Here is a 22,091-nt window from a genome sequence, read left to right as displayed (position 1 = left end):
GACACAGCTGTTAACTTTTATTGGTATTGTGGGGAAACTGTTGTCCAATGATTTCACAATTTTATCTTTTTATTGTTTCATAACCATACCCATCAGTTGGTTGCACAATTTAACCCCAGGATACAGGTCTTGGGACTTACTGTATCAGAAAACTCAAAGACTCGTGAGAAGCATGAGGAATTGCTGCACATCAGAATTGTCCACATCTGTTGGCAGGAGGCTTTATTATTTATTTTTTAAATAACTTTTTATTTTCATATAAGAATTGCTATATGCCCTTTACCTAATTCATCAATTGTTAACATTTTGCCTTATTGCCCTTATTTGCTCCATAATCATGCACATCTAATAATATGTATATTATGTATTATGTATAATTTTATATATAAACATATACATATGATCATTTGAGAGGAAGTTGCAGACATTATGCCCCTTTACCCCTAAATGTTTCAGAGTGTATTACCTTTTTCTGTGTGTGTGTGATTTTTTTTAACAATTTTTTTTTTTAATTAATTTATTTATTTTTATTTTTGGCTGTGTTGGGTCTTCGTTGCTGCACGTGGGCTTTCTCTAGTTGCAGTGAACAGGGGCTACTCTTCGTTGTGGTGCATGGGCTTCTCATTGCGGTGGCTTCTCTTGTTGCAGAGCACAGGTACTAGGTGCGCAGGCTTCAGTAGTTGTGGCGCACAGGCTTAGTTGCTCCGTGACATGTGGGATCTTCCCGGACCAGGGATCGAACTGGTGTCCCCTGCATTGGCAGGCGGATTCTTAACCATTGCACCACCAGGGAAGTCCCAGAGTGTATTTCCTAAGAACATAACCACCGTATTGTTATCAAAATTAGAAAATTTAATCTTGATACAATATTATTTTCTAATCCATAGTCTATATTCAACTTTTGTTAATTGTCCCAATAATGTCTCTTGTAGCAATTTTTTTTCCTGGTTCACGATCCAATCTGGGATCATGCACTGCATTTAGTTGTCATTTCTTTTTAGTGGAGGCCTTGTTTTTTCCTTGCTTTTAACATCTATCATTTAGTATTCCTAAAACCTATTGCAAATTACAATCATTTTACTAGAACTTTAAAAATATTAGAAATGTAAAGTTAGCTAAATTTTTACACTGAAATACAGATCATAACTGACACTGGGGGACTTCCCTGGAGGTCCAGTGGTTAAGACTCTGAGCTTCCAGTGCAGAAGGCTCGGGTTCGTTCCGTGGTCAGGGAACTAAGATACCACATGCCAAGCGGTGCAGGCCAGAAAAATAAAAAAAAGAAAGAAAAGAAAAGAACTGACACTGGAACCTGAGGAAAGCTCTGTTAGGACCACAGTGGAAAACAGGTCATTCAAAGGGAGATTGATTCTTGTTCTAAAACTTTATTTACTTATTTATTTTTAATTTTTGTTGGAGTATAGTTGATGTACAATGTTCTGTTAGTTTCTGCTGTACAGCAAAGTGAATCGGTTATACATACACATATATCCACTCTTTTTTAGATTCTATTCCCATATAGGTCATAACAGAGTATTGAGTAGAGTTCCCTGTGCTATACAGTAGGTCCTTATTAGTTATCTATTTTATATATAGTAGTGTGCATATGTCAAGCCCAATCTCCCAATTTATCCTAACTTGTGCAAAGCCCTGTTAGGATAGAAAAACAAAGTTTTTACCTGTTATTGGGCCGCATATGTCTCTTCCGTTCATTGTTCTTAGGCTACTGATGAGGCCTCTGTGCTTCTCAAGCCACCTTTGGTGAAGGATCACTTTTGTTTCTGCGATTATCAGTGCTCTTTCCCATCTTTCAAGGACTGATCTGGTTGTACAAATTTATAACAAAAAATTACTAGAAAAAATAAATAAAAATAGACATAAAATTCACATCTAATTTTTTCATTATTAGATGCAACAGACAAACTTTCTCAAATTGCTATAAGTTTCCAAATACCTACTCTGAATTTCTGTACTTACCTTATGTCACTGGTCCTCGGACCACACTTAGAGTAGCACTGGTCTATATCAGAGCATGCCGCATATATAGTTGTGTATGTGGACATCTTTCTACTGGAAGTGATTCCCTATGGGGTGATAGCCTTCTCAAGGTCATTTCATATTCCCCACAACCTGGAGCAGGAGGTTTACACACCAGCACACACTCTATATGCACACTTGGACAGGAACTAGAAATAAAGTAGGCACAGAAGCATGGCCTTGTAAAAGTAATTCGGGCTCTAATAAACTATAGTGGAAAAGAATATGAAAAAGAATATATTTTGCTGTACACCGGAAACTAACACAACATTATAAATCAACTATACTTCAATTAAAAAATAAAAATAAAAAATAATTCGGGCTCTAAAGTCAGGCAATGAGGGACTTCCCTGGCTGTCCAGTGGTTAAGACTCCGTGCTCCCAGTGAAGGGGGCTTGGGTTTGATCCCTGGTTGGGGAACTAAGATCCCACATGCTGCACAGCAAGGCCAGAAAAAACCAGAAAGCAACAGAAAACAAGTAAAGGACTAAATGGCAAATACCCTTGTAACCACCCTCTAGTTCAAGAAACAAAACTTTGTTGCCCTTCCATGGGGCCCCTCCCAATCTCAGGCCCTCACCCCCACAAGTAACCACTATTCTTGACTTTTATAATCGTCACTCACAGTGTTAAAATCCAGACTAAGTTTTAAAAAGATGCACAAGTTGTAAAAAAATAGTGCTAAAGAAAAAAATTATTCTGACACTTGCTAAAATGGTAAGGAAGACTTCCTTCAAGACTTTTTTGTAATAAGGGTCAACTCTACTGCCATAGGTGGGGAGGGATGGGTCTCAATTCTAAGTACAGCAAAGATAGCTGGGGATTTACAGCCAGCAGAGAGAAGGGCTTGTTGGTGAAAAATTATAAGAGGAGATCTCAAGGGATTCTTGCTAAGGGGAGGTCAAGGACTTAGATGTCAAAGAGAGGTGGGGTGGGAATGAGGACCTTGATCAGATAACAAGAATTGGGGGATTGTTCCTAAACTGACTTAGCAGGATTCTTTGCTAAGGCTGGACAATGCAGGGCCGGCAAGGACAGGACAGGCACAGAAGGCCAAGGTCCAGGTCTAGAAGAGTCTAAAAGAGTCTCTAGTCAGAGGAGCCTAATTAAAGTTTAGTCTAGGAGTCTGTCAATAGACCGCATAATTTAACCGTACATTTGTTTTTTTGTTTTGTTTTGTTTTTGGCTGCGCCCTGAGACTTGTGGGACCTTAGTTCCCCTACCAGGGATCAAACCCAGGCCACCACAGTGAAAGCGCCGAGTCCTAACCACTGGACCACCAGGGAATCCCCTAACCCTACATTTTTATTTTTCAAAACTAAGTTAACAATATAAAAGTCGAAAATATTTAAAATCAGTGAATTTTGTGGAATGTTAATTATAACTCAATAAAGCTGGAAAAATACATATATTTGAAATCGATTTCCCTAAAGGCTCCTTCCTCTGAGAAAAGGGGGATTTTCAGAGAGTTCGGGGAACTAGGTAGGAAAGACTTAACTTCAGACTCATATCTAGTGGTTAACCAGCGGTCCTGGACACGTTAACTCACAGAGTAGAGACTTCGTTTTCACGAGTGTAAAACTTGGATAAAACTTGTATTTTATGCTCAGTTGACAGATCTGCGTCATCGTAGGGATGTTGAGAGGCTCAAGTGCAAAACTGAAAGATGGGAGGTGTTGCTACTCTTATCTCTCAAAACCCAACGATGAGATAAAAATTCCGCAGCCCCTGGTGCTTTGAGGGTTGGCATTCGGAAAGATTTCGCCACAGTTGAAACACACCTCTAAATATATCAATAACCTGGAAAAGTGGTTCTTAAACTTTAGCATGCATCGGAACTACCTGGAGGGTTTGTAAAAATACAGATTTCTGGATCCCACCCCTAGAATTTCTTGGGCGAGGACCTGCTATTTCCATTTCTAACACGTATCAGAGACAGGATTGGTCTAGGGAACCACACTTTCCAGGCCCCTGGTTTAGTCTTCCGGACAGCCCCGTAGGCAGGGCTGGGAGTCCATCTAGCCCACTTAGGTTTATCTGGCCTCAACTTCCCTCTTCTGTCCTGTCAAGGGAACCAGGGAGCAAGGAGACCCCTGTTAAAGGCCAATCCCGAGGCGCGTTATCAAGCTGCTGACAGCCAGGCCTCCTGAGGGTCTTTGCAAAAGGCCCCTCCCTCCGGCGGAGGCCTGCCGGGGCCAGATAACACCATCCTGCTGTCACGCGGCCGCGCTGGGCCCCAGGCTCCCGCCTCCCTGGGCTCAGGGCCCGGCGGCCGGTGGGCGGGGCGCGGGGCGGAGCCGGCGCGGGGCGGTGCCAGGCCGCGGGTCCTCAGTCAAGTGACACCCGGCGGCTGCCCGGACGCTGACTGTGGAGCCAGGAGGCCGGAGGGTGGATATGCCGGGGGTCGTTCGCATCCTCTCCCTGCTGCTGGTGCCGCTGCTGCTGGGCTCTGCGCGTGGCTTGCACGTAAGTCCACAGGACCCCCGCGCAGGAATGATGGATAGGGGACAGGCTGGCGGGGGACCGGGCTGGTGCTGCGGCCACCTGGGGTCCCAAAGGGCGGAGGTCCTGGGACCCCAAGGCGCGCCCGGGCCCGCAAGGCAACCGGGGGAGCTCAGGCAGGGCGCTGAGCCGGCAGAGGGCCGGCCGGGCGGGGCGAGCTTCCTTACCGGTAGCTCTGTCGCTCGTGTGTTCCGCCCCTGCCGCCTCTTTTCGCTGGGACCTACTTCCTTATTGGTGCAATGAGGGGCTGAGATGAGGTGCTTTCCAGCTTTGCGGGTTTCCGGGAGGGGGATTCCAAGTAGCGCGCGTTCTTGGAGGGCGCCTTGGGCTCTGGCTTGGCGCGCCCTCCCTTGCCAGCGGTCTGCGGAGCGCTCCGGAAGGAGAAAAATGGGGTCAGGAGAGGCCCCCGCAATGGGAACATTGGATTAATTACCTTCGAGGTGTTCTCTTTTCGGACATTTCGTGCCCTTCTCGGCCCTTCCCGCCGCCTACTTTTAAGGCTTGGATTTTACAAACCTTCAGGGTTTGGCGGCGGGCAAGAGGCAGGCTGCAGGTAGCCGCCAGCGTTGCTGGAGGGAGGTCTGGCGGGGCGAGGTGCTGGGCGGTGCGGGGCGTTCACGATTGCGGGAGAAGAACTACAGCCTCAGTCCACCCGGCAGAGCTAAGGCAGGGGCCGAGGGAACTCCGAATCGCTCCTGGGAAGGTCAGCATCACGGCCTTGGAAAGGGAGGGTGGATCTGAGGGGGGAGGGACCGGGGGATTGAAACGGGCGCCTGTCTCTCTACACGTTCAGGGAACCAACTTTGGTTCCTCCAGAGTTCGGGTGGGCTGAGTCTGGGACTTGTTTTGTAAGTGGAAAATTGTGAACTTTGACTTGCAAATTACACCTTTGATAAAAGGCTTTCAGTAAAGTGCGTAGGGCAGGGGGAAAAAAAAAAAATATATATATATATATATATACACATATTTATCTTAAACCGAGGTTGAGAATCTTATTTGGAAAACAACTGTTGAAAATATTTTCATTTGGGGTTCTTCTTGGGAAAAGGTCACCTCAAATGACTATTTGCTAACCTTTGTCTACCTGGGTCTGTGCTTCCCCTGCCCCAGTTTTTTGTCTGGGAGCCCTGGAGTGGGAACTAGCCAGCTATGAGAGCCACAAGAGAATAGTTCAAGGGTTCAGTGGCAGAGAAAGATGGGGAGAAGGCAGATCTTAACCAATATCTAGGAGGGTTGTGAGACGGGAGGGTTAAGGATTTATGGAGGAGGAGCTGGGGGACAAGGCAGCCTGCCGTGTCGTGGTTGCTCATTATCCTTGAGCAGCATCAGTCACAGGGGCTGCCCTGTGACTGCCAGGAGGCTGTCTTCACCCCAGGAATCCTTATGTCAGGTGTCTAGGTGTCCCTCCTGGGCCTAGAGCTGAAAAAGATACCAGCCGACTAGCTTTCCATGATTTCCTTCTTTACATTTATTTACAACAGCGGTTCTCAAACATTAACTGTCCTAGAAGTTAAAACCGAACATTTAAAAATATTTATTAACTTACTTAAGAAATCATAAAATCATTGTATGTTAATAAACTTTATATATTTCTTGAAAAATAATATTTCTTCCCAAATTTTAGGGCAAAGAGTGACATTGTACATTTTTGCAAATCTCTTTCATGTCTGTCTTAATAGATGATAGTTGGATTCTCATAGCTACTTCTGCATTCAGTCTTGCTATATCACATGTCATGTAGCCTCTGGAAAACTTCACTGTACACTCATGAGAGAATGATTATGGCTTAGTACTGTTTTTGAAAATAGTTTTGACTTAATGGACCCCCTGAAAGGGTCTCCCTGGACCACACTTTGAGAACCGCTGGTTTAGAATAATGTTTTTCTTATTATAAAAGTTCATATGCATTATGGAAATACCTTAAACATACAGAAAACTGTAAGAAAATGAAACTGCCCATCCTGTTATAATCCAGCGTGTTTGTATTTCAATAATAAAATGTAGCAACTGACTGGTATTTGAGTGGCTTGGATTCAGGGTGGGTTGGGCAGGTGTAAGTGGCCTTCAGGTTTTGACTGGGGACAAGGAAGCTCTCATATCCCACAAAGCTGACGCCGGTTCCTGGTTGCAGGCGGAGCTGACCTGGAAACCTGTCCTTGGCCACTGTCCTATCTAAGGAGCTCACCTTCCAGAGCCCGCCTGCACAGAACTGGCAGGGGACCCTCTTAGGAGCAGAGGTGATGGCAATCTTCAGGCAGCTGTCCCTGGGCGCAAAGGCCGCCCTGGCAGCCGGCACTGTCTTCGTGTCCATGGTCATCTCCCGCTCCTACCTGGCGGAGAGCCTCGAGCTCAGGGCCTGGCGGTGGCTGTTCCGCCTGCAGCTCGCCCTGTTTGCCAACTCGCTCATGCTCCTCGGTTCCCTCTACATCTGGCGAAGCACCGTCAGCAACCTCAGCCACTCCCCTGCTGCAGAGTCGGCCTGTTTCCAGCTTTGGAAGATGGCCATTGTGGCCTTCCTGGCCCTGGCCCATTCCAGTTTCTTCACCATGCTCTTTCTAGTGGCCGAGGAGCCCTATCTCTTTTCCTTGGCGGCCTACTCCTGCCTCGGGGCATACATCATCATGGTCTGCTTCCTCTGTACCCTCAGTGGCATGGAGCAGGCCTACCAGCTCCTGGCCTTGCGCGCCGGCAGGGTGGTGGGCAGCCTTGACAAGACAAGGAAGCTGGCACTCAGGCCAGCGCTGGCGGTGCTGGTGACCGCCGTGCTCAGCGTGGTAGGGCTGCTGAACGCTGCCCAGCCCCCGGCTGTGAAAACCGTGGAGGTGCCCATCCATTGGCTGCCCGCCTCCATGGACAACCTCAAGATCGCGCTGCTCTCGGACATCCACTTGGGCCCCACGGTGGGCAGGACCAAGATGGAGATGTTCGTGAAGATGGTGAACACGTTGGAACCGGATGTCACAGTGATTGTGGGTGACCTGTGCGATGCCGAAGCCTCTGTCCTCCGGACGGCTGTCGCTCCTCTGGGCCAGCTTCGTTCACGCCTCGGCACCTACTTCGTCACGGGGAATCACGAGTACTACACATCAGATGTCAGCAACTGGTTTGCGCTGCTGGAATCCCTGAACGTCAAGCCCCTTCACAATCAGAACGTGAAGATTTCTGCCACCCAGGCCCAGCCTGGCGGGGGTGAGGATGATGACTGGATCTGCTTGGCCGGGGTGGACGACATCGAAGCAGACATCCTGCACTACTCTGGCCACGGCATGGATCTCGAGAAGGCTCTGGGGGGCTGCAGCCCGGACCACACCACCATCTTGCTAGCTCATCAGCCCCTGGCTGCCAAGAGAGCTCTCCAGGCTCGGCCAGATATCAACTTGATCCTTTCTGGGCACACTCACGCTGGGCAGATCTTCCCCTTGAATGTGGCAGCCTATCTCCTGAACCCCTTCTTTGCTGGTCTGTACCAAGTGGCCCAGGCTACATTTGTTTATGTGAGCCCAGGCACGGCCTACTATGGGATACCCATGCGACTGGGCAGCAGGGCGGAGATTACAGAGCTCATCCTGCAGCGGGTTCCCTGAACCCACCCCTGCCCCGTGCGCCTCCTCATTGCCCTTGCCCTCCGTCCCCGACCCTCTGCAGAGCAGACTGCCTGCTTTATCCCCTCCAGTCTCTCCTGCCAGCACACGCTTGTCACAAGACTGGCTTGCACCGTGATCAGTGGTGGGGCTTCCTGGCAAGTCCAGGCGAGTTAACTCTATAGATGGCCATCTGCTTCTTTCTGTGCATTTGTGAGGCCCCTAAAGTCACATGTGTAGGAACAGGCATCTATTTTCCAGATGATGTGGAGTAAGCCCTCCTCCTCTGCAGAACTCATGGGGATGAACTGAATCAGGGGGTTGCTTGAAGGGGATGCCTGTGGAAAGTGGAGTAGGGAGGGGACTCTTGGTATTTTAAAAGCCTCTTTAGGACTTAAGCAGTTTTCAAAAGCATTGATCCAGAGCTTTCTGGGGAAGGGGCAGTGTGGCTAGGTAATCTGGGAGAACTGGCGAGATGGAGGCCCCTCTGGCTGCTGGAGAAGAAGGTTTTCTTTTCCCCCCTTGGTTCTATCAGAGTCACCTTTACTGAGAGCATCAGCCAAATCGGCTGGAATATAGGGCTCATCCTGTTCCGGGCCTTGGGTGATGCTGTCTGATTGGCTGTGCTCCTGGGCCTTTGGGGTTGGGGGTGGGGTGGAAGGATGGGAACACTGGTAGGTGAATGAAGGTCATAGTGCTGCTGCCTAGGAATTCAGAGGGTGTTTGCCAAACTTGGCTCCTTTTATACAACACCTGGATGAGGTGATTAGGGACAGGCGACTTTCCCCAGCTGAGAGATGAGGGAACCGAGGCAAAGGGAGGTAGAGCACTGACAGCAGCACAAGGGTTATAGGAGATGCCCGCTGGAAGCCCGGTGTTCTGCCTCCCAGGACCAGTGTTCTTCCCACTGCCTGATGGTAAGTAGCTGTACCCTGACAGGCGAGGACAGTGTTCAAACACAAGTAACACTGTAATGAGAACAAGCAAGGGCCTATAACCTGATGCCCTTTTGAAGTGGTCTGCTTGAGGCCGATTTCAGTTCACAGTAACTACGTGAGCCAGACGCGGAAGGGGGTCGGCCAGTTTCAGTGTAGGATGGCTGTTAGCCTGGAGGGACAGTCAGGAAACTGGAGTGCACACCCTCCACCCCAGGTTTGGGTCAGAAACGGAGGTTCACTCTCTACCGGTAGGGAGGTTGAGGCTTGCATGGCGAGTGTCAGGGCACTGAGCTCCCGCGGGCCCCAAGGCCTTCCCTCCCTGGGACCCCTGGCTCTGGGATGCTGGGCTGTCCTTCCTGCTGGTGGCTCACTGCCCCCTTCCCCGCCACCAGCCTGACCCCATCAGAGCTGTCCTAGCGCTCTGGCCACAGAACCAGATGGCCATCCCTGAGCTGGACCCTCAGAGAAAGAGGCAGGGGTTACCGTGTCTGGAGCAGCCCCACCCTCGCTGGCCGGCCTCTGTGCCAGAGGTAGGATACCCTTTGACCCTGGGGTAGCAATAAGGCCGGATAGACAAGGCCTCACTGAGAATCTTTCTGCAACAGGGAACTCTGACTGGAGGGCCTCACCCTCCTGTTCTCTTGTCAGGCAGCATCGGGCAAATGACCTCACTGAGCCTCGGTTTCCCTCACCCTGAAATGGGGATAATTATCTACCTCAAGATTGTTTTGCAGGGAGGGTATTAAGACATGGCGCAGAAGTTGCTTGTGGCTCAGTCACAAGGAAGCACTTGATGTTGCTAACTTTTAAACATCCCGTGGGGCCTGCAAAGGGGCTGTGTTGGTCACAGGTGCACAGAGAATTTATGGAGCAGCCAATCCTGGGGAACAGGAGTGGGTACCATGCCGCCTGCCGCTGGGGCCCAGTGATTTGTCACAGCAGCAACTGCTGGGGTTGCTTTCCTCTGTCTCTTGCCTGTGTCATTGTCTCCCTGTGCACACTCAGCCTGGCCAGGGCGAGTCTCTCCATTTTCCCCCTTGTCCTCTTGGTTAGTGGAACCCTGAGGGCTCCTGGAGACCACCTTTCTTGTTTCCAGGCAACCAAAATATTGACAGCGGGTCTTCCAGTCAAGTTTAAAATGTATCTTTGAGTTGAGATTTCAGTGGTTTCCTTATTATTTACCCCCTCGTGTTTAATCATCCTTACAGCCAGGAATAAGTTTGCGGAAAAACTTATCCAGAACCAAGGAAAGGACTCTGGAGAGCCTTTCTTTTAACACATTTTGCGGATGGTGGGGTTATAGGAGGGGGAAGTGCTTTGCCAAGGGCAGCGCCCAGCTCAGCTCAAGTTTCCTGACTGCCTTCTCGGTGGCATCACTCAAGCTCCCCACCTCAGGAAGGTCACTTCCAGACCTTCTCACTTTCTCGTGCCCTGACCCCAGTTGGGATCACCCCCAGTCTACACTAGTTCTGCCATTTGTCTTCCACCTTATGGTGCAACAGGTCGTGTGTGTCTCCTGCTTTACCAAGTCTTATTTCACTGGTTTCTTGATTTGGGATCTTTCTCATCAGTGCCCTGAGCTGGATGGAATTCACTTCCATCAGTCCTGCTTTTCATCTTGCACCTTCTTGTCTCTTCTCTTTCCCTGAGTGCCAGCATTTTTCGGTCTTGAGCACCTGTCATCCCTGCTCTGAAGTCCTTGCTTGACTGATTCCTCTCTTAACAGAAACAAGACAGGTCCATCTTCTGTGCCCAAGGAATAGTCAGCAGCACCTTCTCACACTTGGTTTGTGTTCCGTGACGTGGTGGAAGTTTTCCCAGCACAAATTTCTCCATTTGTGTCCAGATATGGTCCTGGTGGGCTGCTCTCCACGGCCCCCTTGGTACCTCTGTTCCCTGTTCTTCACTCATTTACCTTCTTTGATTTGTTTATTTATTGCCGGGGGAGGTGGTGAGAAACATTTACTTGAAGCTTGAAAATGCTTTCAATTTCATTCTAGTTTCTTTTTAAAAATCTGTTAAATGCAAGCTAAAATGAAACATAAAGCTTTCTAAAAATTAACAATAGCCTGTGTACTGTGATACTATTGTTATAAAACCTCAATACATTAATCCTACTGCCATTCATTCCAAACATCCATCCGTCCAACCATCCTTTTTTCCCCTTATTTTGTTTGTTCTTTTGAAAAGCTTTTTATTGTGAAAATTGGGAAGTATTCACAAACTAGAGAGAGAAGCAGCAACAGAATCCCCATCACCCAGCTTCAACATTTGTGACTATTCTACTGTTCTTTCTCATCTACCCCAGCCCTACACTCTTTCTTTTTTGTCTGGAGTATATTAAGGCAAATCTTAGAAAATATAATTTCACCCTCAAATGCTTCAGTATGAATCCTTTTAAAAAAGCATATCCATAATGCTGTTATAGCCGATGAAATTCACAGTAATTCTTTAATATCATCTTATACCTAGTTAGGAGACTTGGGGCTAGAAGTTAGGTTTTCTACCTCTTAATAAAAGTATTTTTTCCACTGTCTGAGGATTAGGTGGCTGTATCGATTACAGGTAAGTATAGGATTCAAATGCAGTTAACTGTGTAAAGAGTTAGTTTTCAGTTTTTCCTGATTATCTCAATTGTCTTTTTTGTGTGTGTGATAGAAAAACACATAGCATGGAATTTATCATCTTAGTGATTTTTTTTAAAATTAATTATTTATTTATTTATGGCTGTGTTGGGTCTTCGTTTCTGTGTGAGGGCTTTCTCTCGTTGCGGCAAGTGGGGGCTACTCTTGATTGTGATGCGCGGGCCTCTCACTATCGCAGCCTCTCTTGTTGAGGAGCCACAGGCTCCAGATGCGCAGGCTCAGTAATTGTGGCTCGCGGGCCTAGTTGCTCCGCAGCATGTGGGATCTTCCCAGACCAGGGCTCGAACCCGTGTCCCCTGCATTGGCAGGCAGATTCTCAACCACTGCGCCACCAGGGAAGCCCATCTTAGTGATTTTTAAGTGTACAGTTCAATGGCGTTAAGTGTATTCACATTGATGTACAACAGATCTCCAGAGCTTTTTCATCTTGCAAATGTAAAACTCTATACCCATTAAACAACAACTCCCCTACCCACCCCCAGCCCCTGGTAACCACTACTTTACATTCTGTTTCTATGAATCTGACTACTCTGGGTACTTCATACAAGTGGAATTATATATTATTTGCCTTTTGTGGCTGGATTATTTCACTTAGCATAATGTCCTCAGTGTTCATCCACATTGTAGCATGTAACAAGACTTCCTTCCTTTTTAAGGCTGAATAATATTCCATTGCATGTATATACCACATTTTGTTTATTCATTCATCCATCAGTGGACATTTGGGTTGCTTTCACCTCTTGCCTATTGTGAATAGTGCTGCTGTGAACATGGGTGTGCAAATATCTCTTTGAGACCCTGCTGTCTGTTCTTTTGGATATATACCCAGAAGTGGGATTGCTGGATCATATAGTAGTTCTATTTTTCATTTTTTGAGGAAACTGTATACTGTTTTCCATAGCAGTTGGACCACTTTATAATCCCACCAGCAGTACACAAGTGTTCCAGTTTCTCTATATCCTCACCAAATCTTACCTTCCATTTTTTTGTTTGTTTTAATAAATTTATTTATTTATTTATTTATTTATGGCTACACTGGGTCTCTGCTCTGTGCGGGCTTTCTCTAGTTGTGGCGAGTGGTGGCTACTCTTCGTTGCGGTGCACGGGCTTCTCACTGCAGTGGCTTCTCTTGTTGCGGAGCACGGGCTCTAGGCGCGCGGCTCAGTAGTTGTGGCTCATGGGCTGTAGAGTACAGGCTCAGTAGTTGTGGCGTATGGGCTTAGTTGCTCTGTGGCATGTGGGATCTTCCCGGACTGGGGATCGAACCCGTGTCCCCTGTATTGACAGGCAGATTCTTTTTTTTTTTTTTTTAATTTATTTTTGGCTTCATTGGGTCTTTGTTGCTATGCACGGGCTTTCTCTAGTTGCGGCAAGCGGGGCTTCTCTTGTTGCGGGGCACGAGCTCTAGGCACTCAGGCTTCAGTAGTTGTGGCACGCAGGCTCAGTAGTTGTGGCTCCCAGGCTCTAGAGCACAGGCTCAGTAGTTGTGGTGCATGGGCTTAGTTGCTCCACGGCATGTGGGATCTTCCCGGACCAGGGCTCAAACCCGTGTCCCCTGCGTTGGCAGGCAGATTCTTAACCACTGCACCACCAGGGAAGTCCCTGTTTGTTTTTGATAGTCGTGTGGGATGATAACTTATTGTGGTGTCGATTTGCATTTCTGTGATGATTAGTGATGTTGAGCATCTTTTCATATGCTTGTTGGCTATTTGTATACCATCTTTGGAAGAATGTCTATTCAGGTCTTTTGCCCATTTTAAAATCATATTATTTGATTTTTTGTTGTTGTTGAGTTGTAGGTCTTTATTATTCTGGATATTAACCGCTTATCAGATATATGATTTGCAATTATTATCTGCCATTCCATAGATTGACTTTTCACTGTATTGATTGTATCCCTTGATGCGAAAAAGTTTTTTATATTGATTGTATACCTTGATGCGAAAAAGTTTTTTAAGTTTTATGTTCCATTTGTCTATTTTTGCTTTTGTTGCCTGTGCTTTTGGTGTCATATCCAAGCAGTCACTGCCAAGCCCAATATCATAAAGCTTTCCCCCTATGTTTTCTTCAAGGAGTTTTAAATTTGGGGTTTTATGTTTTGGTCTTTGATCCATTTTGAGTTATTTTTGTATATGGTGTAAAGTAAGGATCCAACTTCATTCTTCTGCATGTGGATATCCAGTTTTCCCAACACTTTTTGTTTAAGAGACTGTCCTTTCCCCACTGAGTGGTCTTGGCACCTTATTGATGACCATGTGAGCATTTGCGTGACAGTTTATTTTCAGGCCCCTCTATTCTATTCCATTGGTGTATTTGTTTGTCTTTATATCAGTAACTCATTGTTTTTATTACAGTAGTTTTGAAACAGGAAGTGTGAGTCTCCCAACTTTGTTCTTCTTTTCCAAAATTGTTTTAGCTACTGAGGGTTCCTTGAAATTCTGTATGAATTTTAGGATGAATTTTTCTATTTCTGTAAAGAATGCTGTTGGGGTTTTGATAGAGATTACATTGACTCTGTAGATCACATTGGGTAATATGGACATCTTAACAATACTAAGTATTTCGATCCATTAACATGGGATGTCTTTCCATTTATTTGTGTCTTTTTAAATCTCAGCAGTGTTTTGTAGTTTTCAGTGTATGAGTCTTTCACCTCCTTGGTTAGGTTTATTCCCAAGTATTTTATTCTTTTTGATGCTATTATAATTGGAATTGCTTAATTCCCTTTTTGGATTGTTCATTGTCAGTGTATAGAAATGCAACTGATTTTTGTACGTTGATCTTGTATCCTGCAACTTTGTTGAATTCATTTATTAGTTCTAACAATTTTGCGTGTGTGTGTGTGTGTGTGTGCGTGTGATATCTTTAGGGTGTTCTACATATAAGATCATGTCATCTGTGAATAGAGATAATTTTACTTCTTCCTTTCAAATTGAATGTCTTTTGTTTCTTTTTCTTGCTTGTTGCTCTGGCTAGGACTTCCAATAGTATGTTGAATAGAAGTGGTGAGAGCGAGCATCCTTGCCTTGTTCCTGATCATGGAAGAAAAGCTTGCAGTCTTTCACATTGAGTATGATGTTAACTGTTGGTTTTCATATCTGGCCTTCATTGTGTTGAGGTAATTTTCTTCTATTCATAGTTTGTTAAGTGTTTTATCATAAAAAGTTGTGGAATCTTACCAAATAAATTTCTGCCTCAATTGAAATGATCATGTTTTTGTCCTTCATTCTGTTAATGTGCATTCCATTGATTGATTTTCATATGTTGAATCATTCTTGCATTCCGAATCTCACTTGGTCATGGTGTATAATCCTCTTAAAGAGTTGTTGAGGGAATTCCCTGGTGGTCTAGTGGTTAAGACTCAGTGCTTTTACTGCCAAGGGCGCGGGTTCCATCCCTTGTCAAGGAACTAAGATCCCACAAGCCATGCAGTGTGGCCAAAAAAAAAAAAAAAAAAAAAAGTTGTTGAATTTAGTTTGCTGATATTTGTTGAGGATTTCTGCATCAGTATTAATCAGGAATATTGATATTGGCTTGCAGTTTTCTTTTTTTGTTATGTCCTGTCTGGCGTTGGTGTTAGGGTTCTGTTGTTCTCATAGGATGAGCTTAGAAGTGTTCCCTCCTCTTTAATTTTTTGGAAGAGTTTCAGGAGGATTGGTGTTAGTTCTTCTTTAAATGTTTGGTAGAATTCTCTAGCTAAAGCCATCTGGTCCTTTGTTTTTCTTTGAGATTTTCAATTACTGATTCAATCTTCTTACTAGTTATTGGTCTGTTGAAATTTTCTATTTCTTCATGATTCAGTCTTGGTAGGTTGTATGTTTCTAGACATTTATCTGTTTCTTTAGGTTTTGCAATTTATAGGTATACAATTGTTCATAGTAGTCTCATAATCCTTTTTTTGTGTGTGTGCCATCAGTTGTAATATCTTCTCTTTCATTTCTGATTTTGAGTCTTCTCTCTTTTTTTCTTAGTTAATCTAGCTAAAGATTTATCAGTTTTGTTGACCTTTTCAAAAAATGAACTCTTACTCTCATTGATTTTTTTTCTATTCTCTATTTCACTTAATCCCTGCTCTAATTTTCATTATTTCCTCCCTTCTGCTAGCTTTAGGTTTAGTTTTTTTCTTTGATTTCTTGAGGAATTGTGTCACTTCACAGTTCTTTTGTTTGAATCAGGATCTAAAAACAAGGTCCATATATTGCATGTGATATATTTCTTAAGTCTCTCTAAGTCTAAAAGATACCCTCTCTTCTTATTTTGTGCCATTTATTTGTTCAAGTTATCTGGATATTATATCTTGGTATTTCCTACATTTTGGATTTGTGGTGGTGTTTGACATGTACTATCCTTCATATTTTCTGTAAACTGGTAGAGGTAGACATCTATTAAAGTTAGAGCTAGAAGCTAGAGCGATTCATGTTCAACTTTTCTCTTTTTTTGGTAGGAAGACTTCATTGCTTTCAGTGATGCTGAGATTGACCAGGTGTTGTCAGCTTGGCTCCTCCACTAGAAAGTTCCACATCATCTTTTCATCTAATGTTTCAGCAGTCATTGATAATTGTTGCCTAAAGTCATTAGTCCAGCAGGGATTGTAAAATGGTGATTTTTTAAAAGTTTGATACATTTAATACAGAATTTAGTAGGCCAGAGTACTAAATAGACTTTCTAGGAGTAATTAGTTGGCTTTTATCTATTCAAGAGACAATGGAAACTTCTTATACCTCAGTTCTGAATTTTGAAGGAGTTTTTGTGGCACTTAGAAGTATAATCCTGGGAATTCACTGGCGGTCCAGTGGTTAAGACTCTGCACTCTTGCTGCTGAGGGCCTGGGTTCAATCCCTGCTTGGGGAACTAAGATCCCACAAGCCACACGGTGCGGCGAAAAAAGAAAAAGAAGTGTAATTCTGCCTTCAGCCCCCAAAACGATGATTTTTAATCTCATTTCTTCTGCATTTACTAGCTGTGGTTCTTCTACAAAGAATTCTCTTCATCAATTGTTTGGTTATTCTGAAAAAGTCTGTAGCAAAGGCAAGATGGATGCTGGATTCTTCCTCTTTATTCATCAGTTTTCAGAATAATGAGTTGATACCCCAGCAAACTTCAGGGATGACCAATAAGCTTTTCTTTTAGGTGGGAAGGAGTATTATGAATTTGGCTATTTTTGCATCTGACGTGTTTCAATCTAACGAAATGATAAATCTTCTAATGCTCAAAATATCCCATTTTGAGCCAGTTGGAACTCCTTCAAATTGGCTTCTACGTCATTTTGTGTGGCCCTAATAGTTGTTGATTGTTTTAGGCTTATTTTGTATATATTCTGCCCCAGACTTGGATTAAGTAATTTCTTAAGGAGCCCTGGTTCCTTTTTGTGGGAAATATTTAGACACCATAATTTAAGTGCTAGAGGAGCTAAGTGCTACTGGCTAGTGTCATTTCTTAGCTGTTTCTGTGGCTATTGCGGGGAAATAAATATTTTTTTAGAAAGAGAAAAAATTTTAAGTTACATTATTTTTTGGAGCAGTTTTAGGTTCATAGCAAAATTGAGTGGACGGTAGAGATTTCCTGATTGCAGGGCTTTTACTTAACTTTCTTTGATTTTATGTTTGTTTCTATTTTATACTGAAATTTTTGGTTCCTAACAACCCGATGTAATTACTTATTTATCCTGTTATGTATTTTATAGATTCAAAATAGTAATGAAATATTATTAATAGGATGAAATCTACCAGCTGCAGGTTTATTTGTTTTAATGCAGTTCAAGATGTATTTTTATCCTTAGCCTAAATATAGTCAAAATACTATTTCAAATTCACTTGAAATGATTCTTTCCTCTATGGACAGTTAGGTCTGTTTTTCACTTTTAAGAATTATTTTGTATTTTTAAATTTATTTTTTTAAAACTGTGTACTTACCTTTTCTCTGAGATGAGGGAGCAGAATTAAATCTGTAAATGTCTGTGAGTCCTGGAGGATAGGGAACTGATCCTCAACTGTGCTCATTTCTCCTCCATTCTGCCATTTCCCCTTCCTCTTCCATTGAAAGTTGTACTCTTTATCCACAGTCTTTTGGAATGCTGAACAAAAATCTTCTTGGAACAAGACAGGCATAAGTAAATAAAATTAATAAATCTATAAGCCATAGCAGATCATTCACAAATTCCTCCAGATCCATATTGATTATCACCATTCATTCCCTGTGGTGGTTTTTCTTCTACAGCCTGTCTGATGTAATGGTGCTTCCATGACATTTGATGTTTGAAAGCCTCTAGCTCTGGCATTATCAATGTGTGTTTTATAGTTGTCTGCAATATTCCTTCTCTTTCTCTTTGTTCTGTGAACTGAGGGATCTGGGAAGCCCATGTGTGTAAACACCCCTCCACCCCTGTCTTCTCCCCTTCTCTTAATCCCTTTTCCCTCAACACTAGGGTGCTAGCAGCCTGGGATGGTTGGGTCTCTGTCACCCTGGAGCTGAGCAGCTCATGTCAGGAATTCTCCAGGCTCTTGGGCCTCTGTGGTGAGTTGAGAAGGTGTGTAGGGTGCTGGGGATGGAGATCCATGGAATAGGTGCTTACCTGAGTTATTATGAGAGACTTGAAGACGTTAGCATCTTCACGTAATCGGCATGACCCATAACCTGTGATAGCACTGAGCTCCTTTTATTTCTTTATTCAGGTTGAGGAATGTGCACAAATAATGCAAATATAATTATTTTTAGTCCTGAGGATTAGGCAACTTGAGGCATGTTCACATTACCTGGTGATGTAAATACCAATGTTACATTGAATTTTTTTTAAAGAAAGGCTTATTCACCACTGAAATAATCTAAACAGTATCATTAACTTTAAAAATGTTGTATTGGACAGCATTAGTTACCTGGTATGTATTTGCTCTGGGGTTATTTCATTTGTACTGTGGTCTTTTTTCTCCAGTGTTATATGCATTATGTACAATACATTGGTTGGGGGTGGGGGCATGGCTTGGAAAGCTGTGGGCTTTGACTTGTTTGGAATTGCTTTTTATTCTGTAAGTTCTGTGACCTCATGCACTGTAAATATTGATGCTAACACACCCGAGCACGTGTGAAATAAAACTGGCTCTTCAGTATTTGGTTCCAATGCGAATTAATTAAAAAGGGGTTGGGGGTGTAGGTGTCCAGTAGTTAAGAATCCGCCTGCCAATGCAGAGGACATGGGTTCCATCCCTGGTTGGGGAAGATCCCACAAGAGAAGCCACCGCAATGAGAAGCCCGCACGCTGCAATGAAGAGTAGCCCCCGCGAGCCACAACTGGAGAAAGCCCGCGTGCAGCAACGAAGACCCAGTGCAGCCAGAAAAAAGGGGGTGGAATTTGCACACAGGACAAATTTTCCATTATATGTATTTGGGGGAATAAACTCTGAAGGCAGCTTTCCCTCTTTTCTCCTCCCCCCACATTTCTCGATGGCCCTACTTCCATGAGTGGTGCCACAGCTCAGAGATTAAGGAAGCTGGCTCTTTTAGGCTGGGTCCTCTCAGGTCCTTCAACCTTGAAAGGGGTCACTTTGGAGCCATGAAGTGGATTTTCCCTGTTTACCTTGGCCATCACAGTCACCAGTTAGAGGCTGTCTCTTAGGTGATGCTGCTTCTGCATCTTCTGTTATCATCCCCTCTGCTGCTTTTCTAAGCTTCCGTTTCAGACACTTGTCACCACTCCCCAGGTCCAAATAACATGCTGTTGTTTGTATATCAGACCAGTGTGACAGCTCAGGGAGTGTCCTGACAGTCGAGGTGTCTCATGGGAGAGAGCGGGGCAGTTACCAGGTCCCTGGAGCAGGACAAAGAATGTGTCCTGCTGTCCTGACCACTTACAAACCAACTGCTTTTGACCCTTTTTATTGATAGTTTTGAAAAGATTAGCCACAGACCAAATGCCAGAGGCTGTGTTGACTGTCCCACAGCTGCCACTGGGGCTACCACTTGGTTAAACAAGTGGTCCACCATCATCCAGCACGATCTGTTTTTGGCAGGGGCTCACCGGTGATCTGAATGGGGATGTGATGAGGATGTCCACTGAGTCTTTGTGGTGGAGGCACCAGTATCTGCAATTCCAGGAGGAACTGTGGGCTTGTTCAGATGTATCTTGGGTGGAGGTGGGCAGTGGACAGCTCCATCTGTGTGGCCCTTCCCTCCACAGTGGCTGTTACTCATGGGGAGGCTTCTGGGGGCTGTTAAGTAAAACCATCCCAGTTTGCACTCAGAAACAGGGACATCACCATAGGGTAGGTCCTCTGACTAGTGAGAAGGACGTGGGCCCTTTCCCGTGGCAACAAGGTGGGGATGGTGGCATTCAGGAGCCCTGGTATACATACCAGCCCAGACTGCATCCAACAGTCCTCACGAGGTCTGGAGGTGTGCTTTCCTTAGGACACAGGTGTCCTAAGTCCCGTTGGGGAAGGAATATTTATTGTGTGTACTTAGGGTGGCATCACAGGGCCCTTCCTCAAGGGGATCCATCCAATCCTTCCTTCCATCAGTTGGCTGTTTGTTGTAGAACTGCCTCAGAGCTGGGAACCAGATGAAGGAGTCATGATTTTCCACTGCAGGGGCTGACCTCAGCCTTTTGCTCATGAGTGATTGATTTTTTTCTTGCGAGACACATCAAGCAGCACCCTCACTGGTTGGCCAACCATCTCACCCTCTAGGAATGCTGTGGTTTCTGAGCCCTTGCCTGAGGTCACCTCTGTCAACACGCCCCAGCTGCCACTCTGGCCTAGCTGGTTGTGGTGGTGATTATGTCCATCTGCGTCTGGCAGTTAAGTGGTACCTCTTTGGTTATGCCAGGATCTCATCACCCTCGAAGACACGAGGGAGCATCTTCTGTCATCCCCTGCCCACAGAGCACAGCCCTCAGGGGACTTCTGGAGGACACCAGGACCCTCCTCACTGCTGTGTTCCTTACTGAAGGGTGTGTTCTCTGGCCAGTCCTGGGGAGTGTAGTCAGATGTTGGGGTGTCTGGTCACCATTTTTACTTCCTCACTTCTTGGAGCCATCTCATACCTTCCTCAGGATTCCATGGCAGTCCGGGCACCTCCACCTCATTTCCTGTAAGTCAATATCATGTCCAAGTTCCAAGCAACTGGGTTCCAACAGCACAGGGACTGGGTTGGGCACCTTTACCAAGATGATAGCTCACACATGGGAGAACACACCATGTCCATACACTCCCCTCTATCTGCCTTGTGTTCTGCCCCCTCAAGATCCCCTCCCAGTGTCCCCCCTCCCCCTCCCCAATTAAGTCCTGGCCTTATCTTTCTGGCAGGAGATGTAGGTCTCTTTAAACATTGCCATGGAAGCCTCTGGCATTCACAGAATGCCCTGAGTGGATGGCTGATTTGAGCCTGTCAACCAGTCTCTTTCTTCAAAGCTTCCAATCTGTTAGTAAAAACCAGCCAACCTCACAATCCTTATAATTACCAGCACCCACCCCTCAGCCCCATTCCACGCGTAGAGCTAATGCAGATGCCAACTCCCCCCCTCTGCCCGTGCCCCCTCCCAGTCCTGCACAGGTGAGGGCCTTATCGTGTGTGTTTGCATACCATGGGCCGTCGCCACCCACTTAGCACCAGTGTGGGTTCTTACTGCTGTTTGACGCACAGGAAATGAGAAATCCAGGTATTGACTGACATCCTGAGGATCTGCTGTTTAGGACAGTTCTGGTACCAAGTGTCTTAATTTGGGTTCCTTTAGAAGTAAAACATGAAACCAGGCCTGGAGTGCAGGTGATCTGGGAAGCGGTCCAAGAGGGACAGATTCTCACTCTGGGCAACAGGACCGTGATTCTGCCAAGGTCTCCTGGAGAGCAGACGCAATGTCTCCCGAATTGCCTGCCTAAAAGAGGAGGGTGCAGTTATCCACTCCCACTGGTTGAGGGCTGCTCCGAGGTGCGTGGACTCCCCCCGACACCTGGGTTCCTGGGTGAGCAGGTGCCCATGGCGTGTGGGTGGGAAGACACAAAGACTTGACCGGTGAGCTTGAGATGAGACGCTGTCAGCACACTGTACACTGAACTCGCGCGGGACTATCCGCAGGAGCTGACATAGGTGTGTTTTTTTGAGGTTTCTTTTGTTTGTTTGTTTTTTTAATTTTTTGGCCGCACCTCGCAGCATGCGGGATCTTAGTTCCCCGACCAGGGATGGAACCCGCGCCCCCTGCAGTGGAAGTGCAGAGTCAACCACTGGACCGCCAGGAAGTCCCCAGGTGTGTTTTAAAAAACACCCCTTGACCTTCTCTTTATTCTGTCTCAGAGATCTTACCACAGTGGCAAGAATAAGTCATTACTCTCAGGATGTACATAATATTTCATCATGTGTGTGTATGTACATTCATATGCAATACACATACCATAGAAACC

At 45.4% G+C, this 22,091-nt stretch overlaps 2 protein-coding genes and 1 long non-coding RNA gene across 7 annotated transcripts in view; 2 read left to right on the top strand and 1 right to left on the bottom strand.

Annotated features, from left to right (window-relative positions):
• Nucleotides 1-226: 226 nt before the first annotated feature.
• Nucleotides 227-5,015, bottom strand: LOC132374833 (uncharacterized). The gene is made up of 3 exons (XR_009505769.1): nt 4,707-5,015; nt 1,680-1,822; nt 227-811 (listed from the first exon to the last, which is right to left on the bottom strand). It is a non-coding gene; the product is annotated as an uncharacterized LOC132374833 (long non-coding RNA).
• Nucleotides 4,367-22,091, top strand: part of GLB1 (galactosidase beta 1) — a 108,118-nt gene continuing 90,393 nt past the window's right edge. For all 5 annotated transcript variants that reach the window (XR_009505768.1, XM_059939084.1, XM_059939083.1 and 2 more), the window contains exon 1: nt 4,367-4,503. Coding sequence is in view for 4 of the 5 variants with exons in the window: in XM_059939084.1 (XP_059795067.1) it covers nt 4,432-4,503 (72 nt within the window). In the remaining variant the exon portion in view is untranslated. The remainder of the gene's footprint in view (nt 4,504-22,091) is intronic.
• On the top strand, nt 6,780-8,123 carry TMPPE (transmembrane protein with metallophosphoesterase domain). Its single transcript, XM_059937574.1, has one exon. The coding sequence runs from the start codon at nt 6,780-6,782 to the stop codon at nt 8,121-8,123; it is 1,344 nt and encodes a 447-aa protein (XP_059793557.1).

The sequence above is a fragment of the Balaenoptera ricei genome, chromosome 11 (assembly GCF_028023285.1).
Source record: "Balaenoptera ricei isolate mBalRic1 chromosome 11, mBalRic1.hap2, whole genome shotgun sequence".
Taxonomy (NCBI): Eukaryota; Metazoa; Chordata; class Mammalia; order Artiodactyla; family Balaenopteridae; genus Balaenoptera; species Balaenoptera ricei.
The sequence above is the reverse complement of the archived record's forward strand: the minus strand, read 5'-3'. Positions and strand labels throughout refer to the sequence as shown.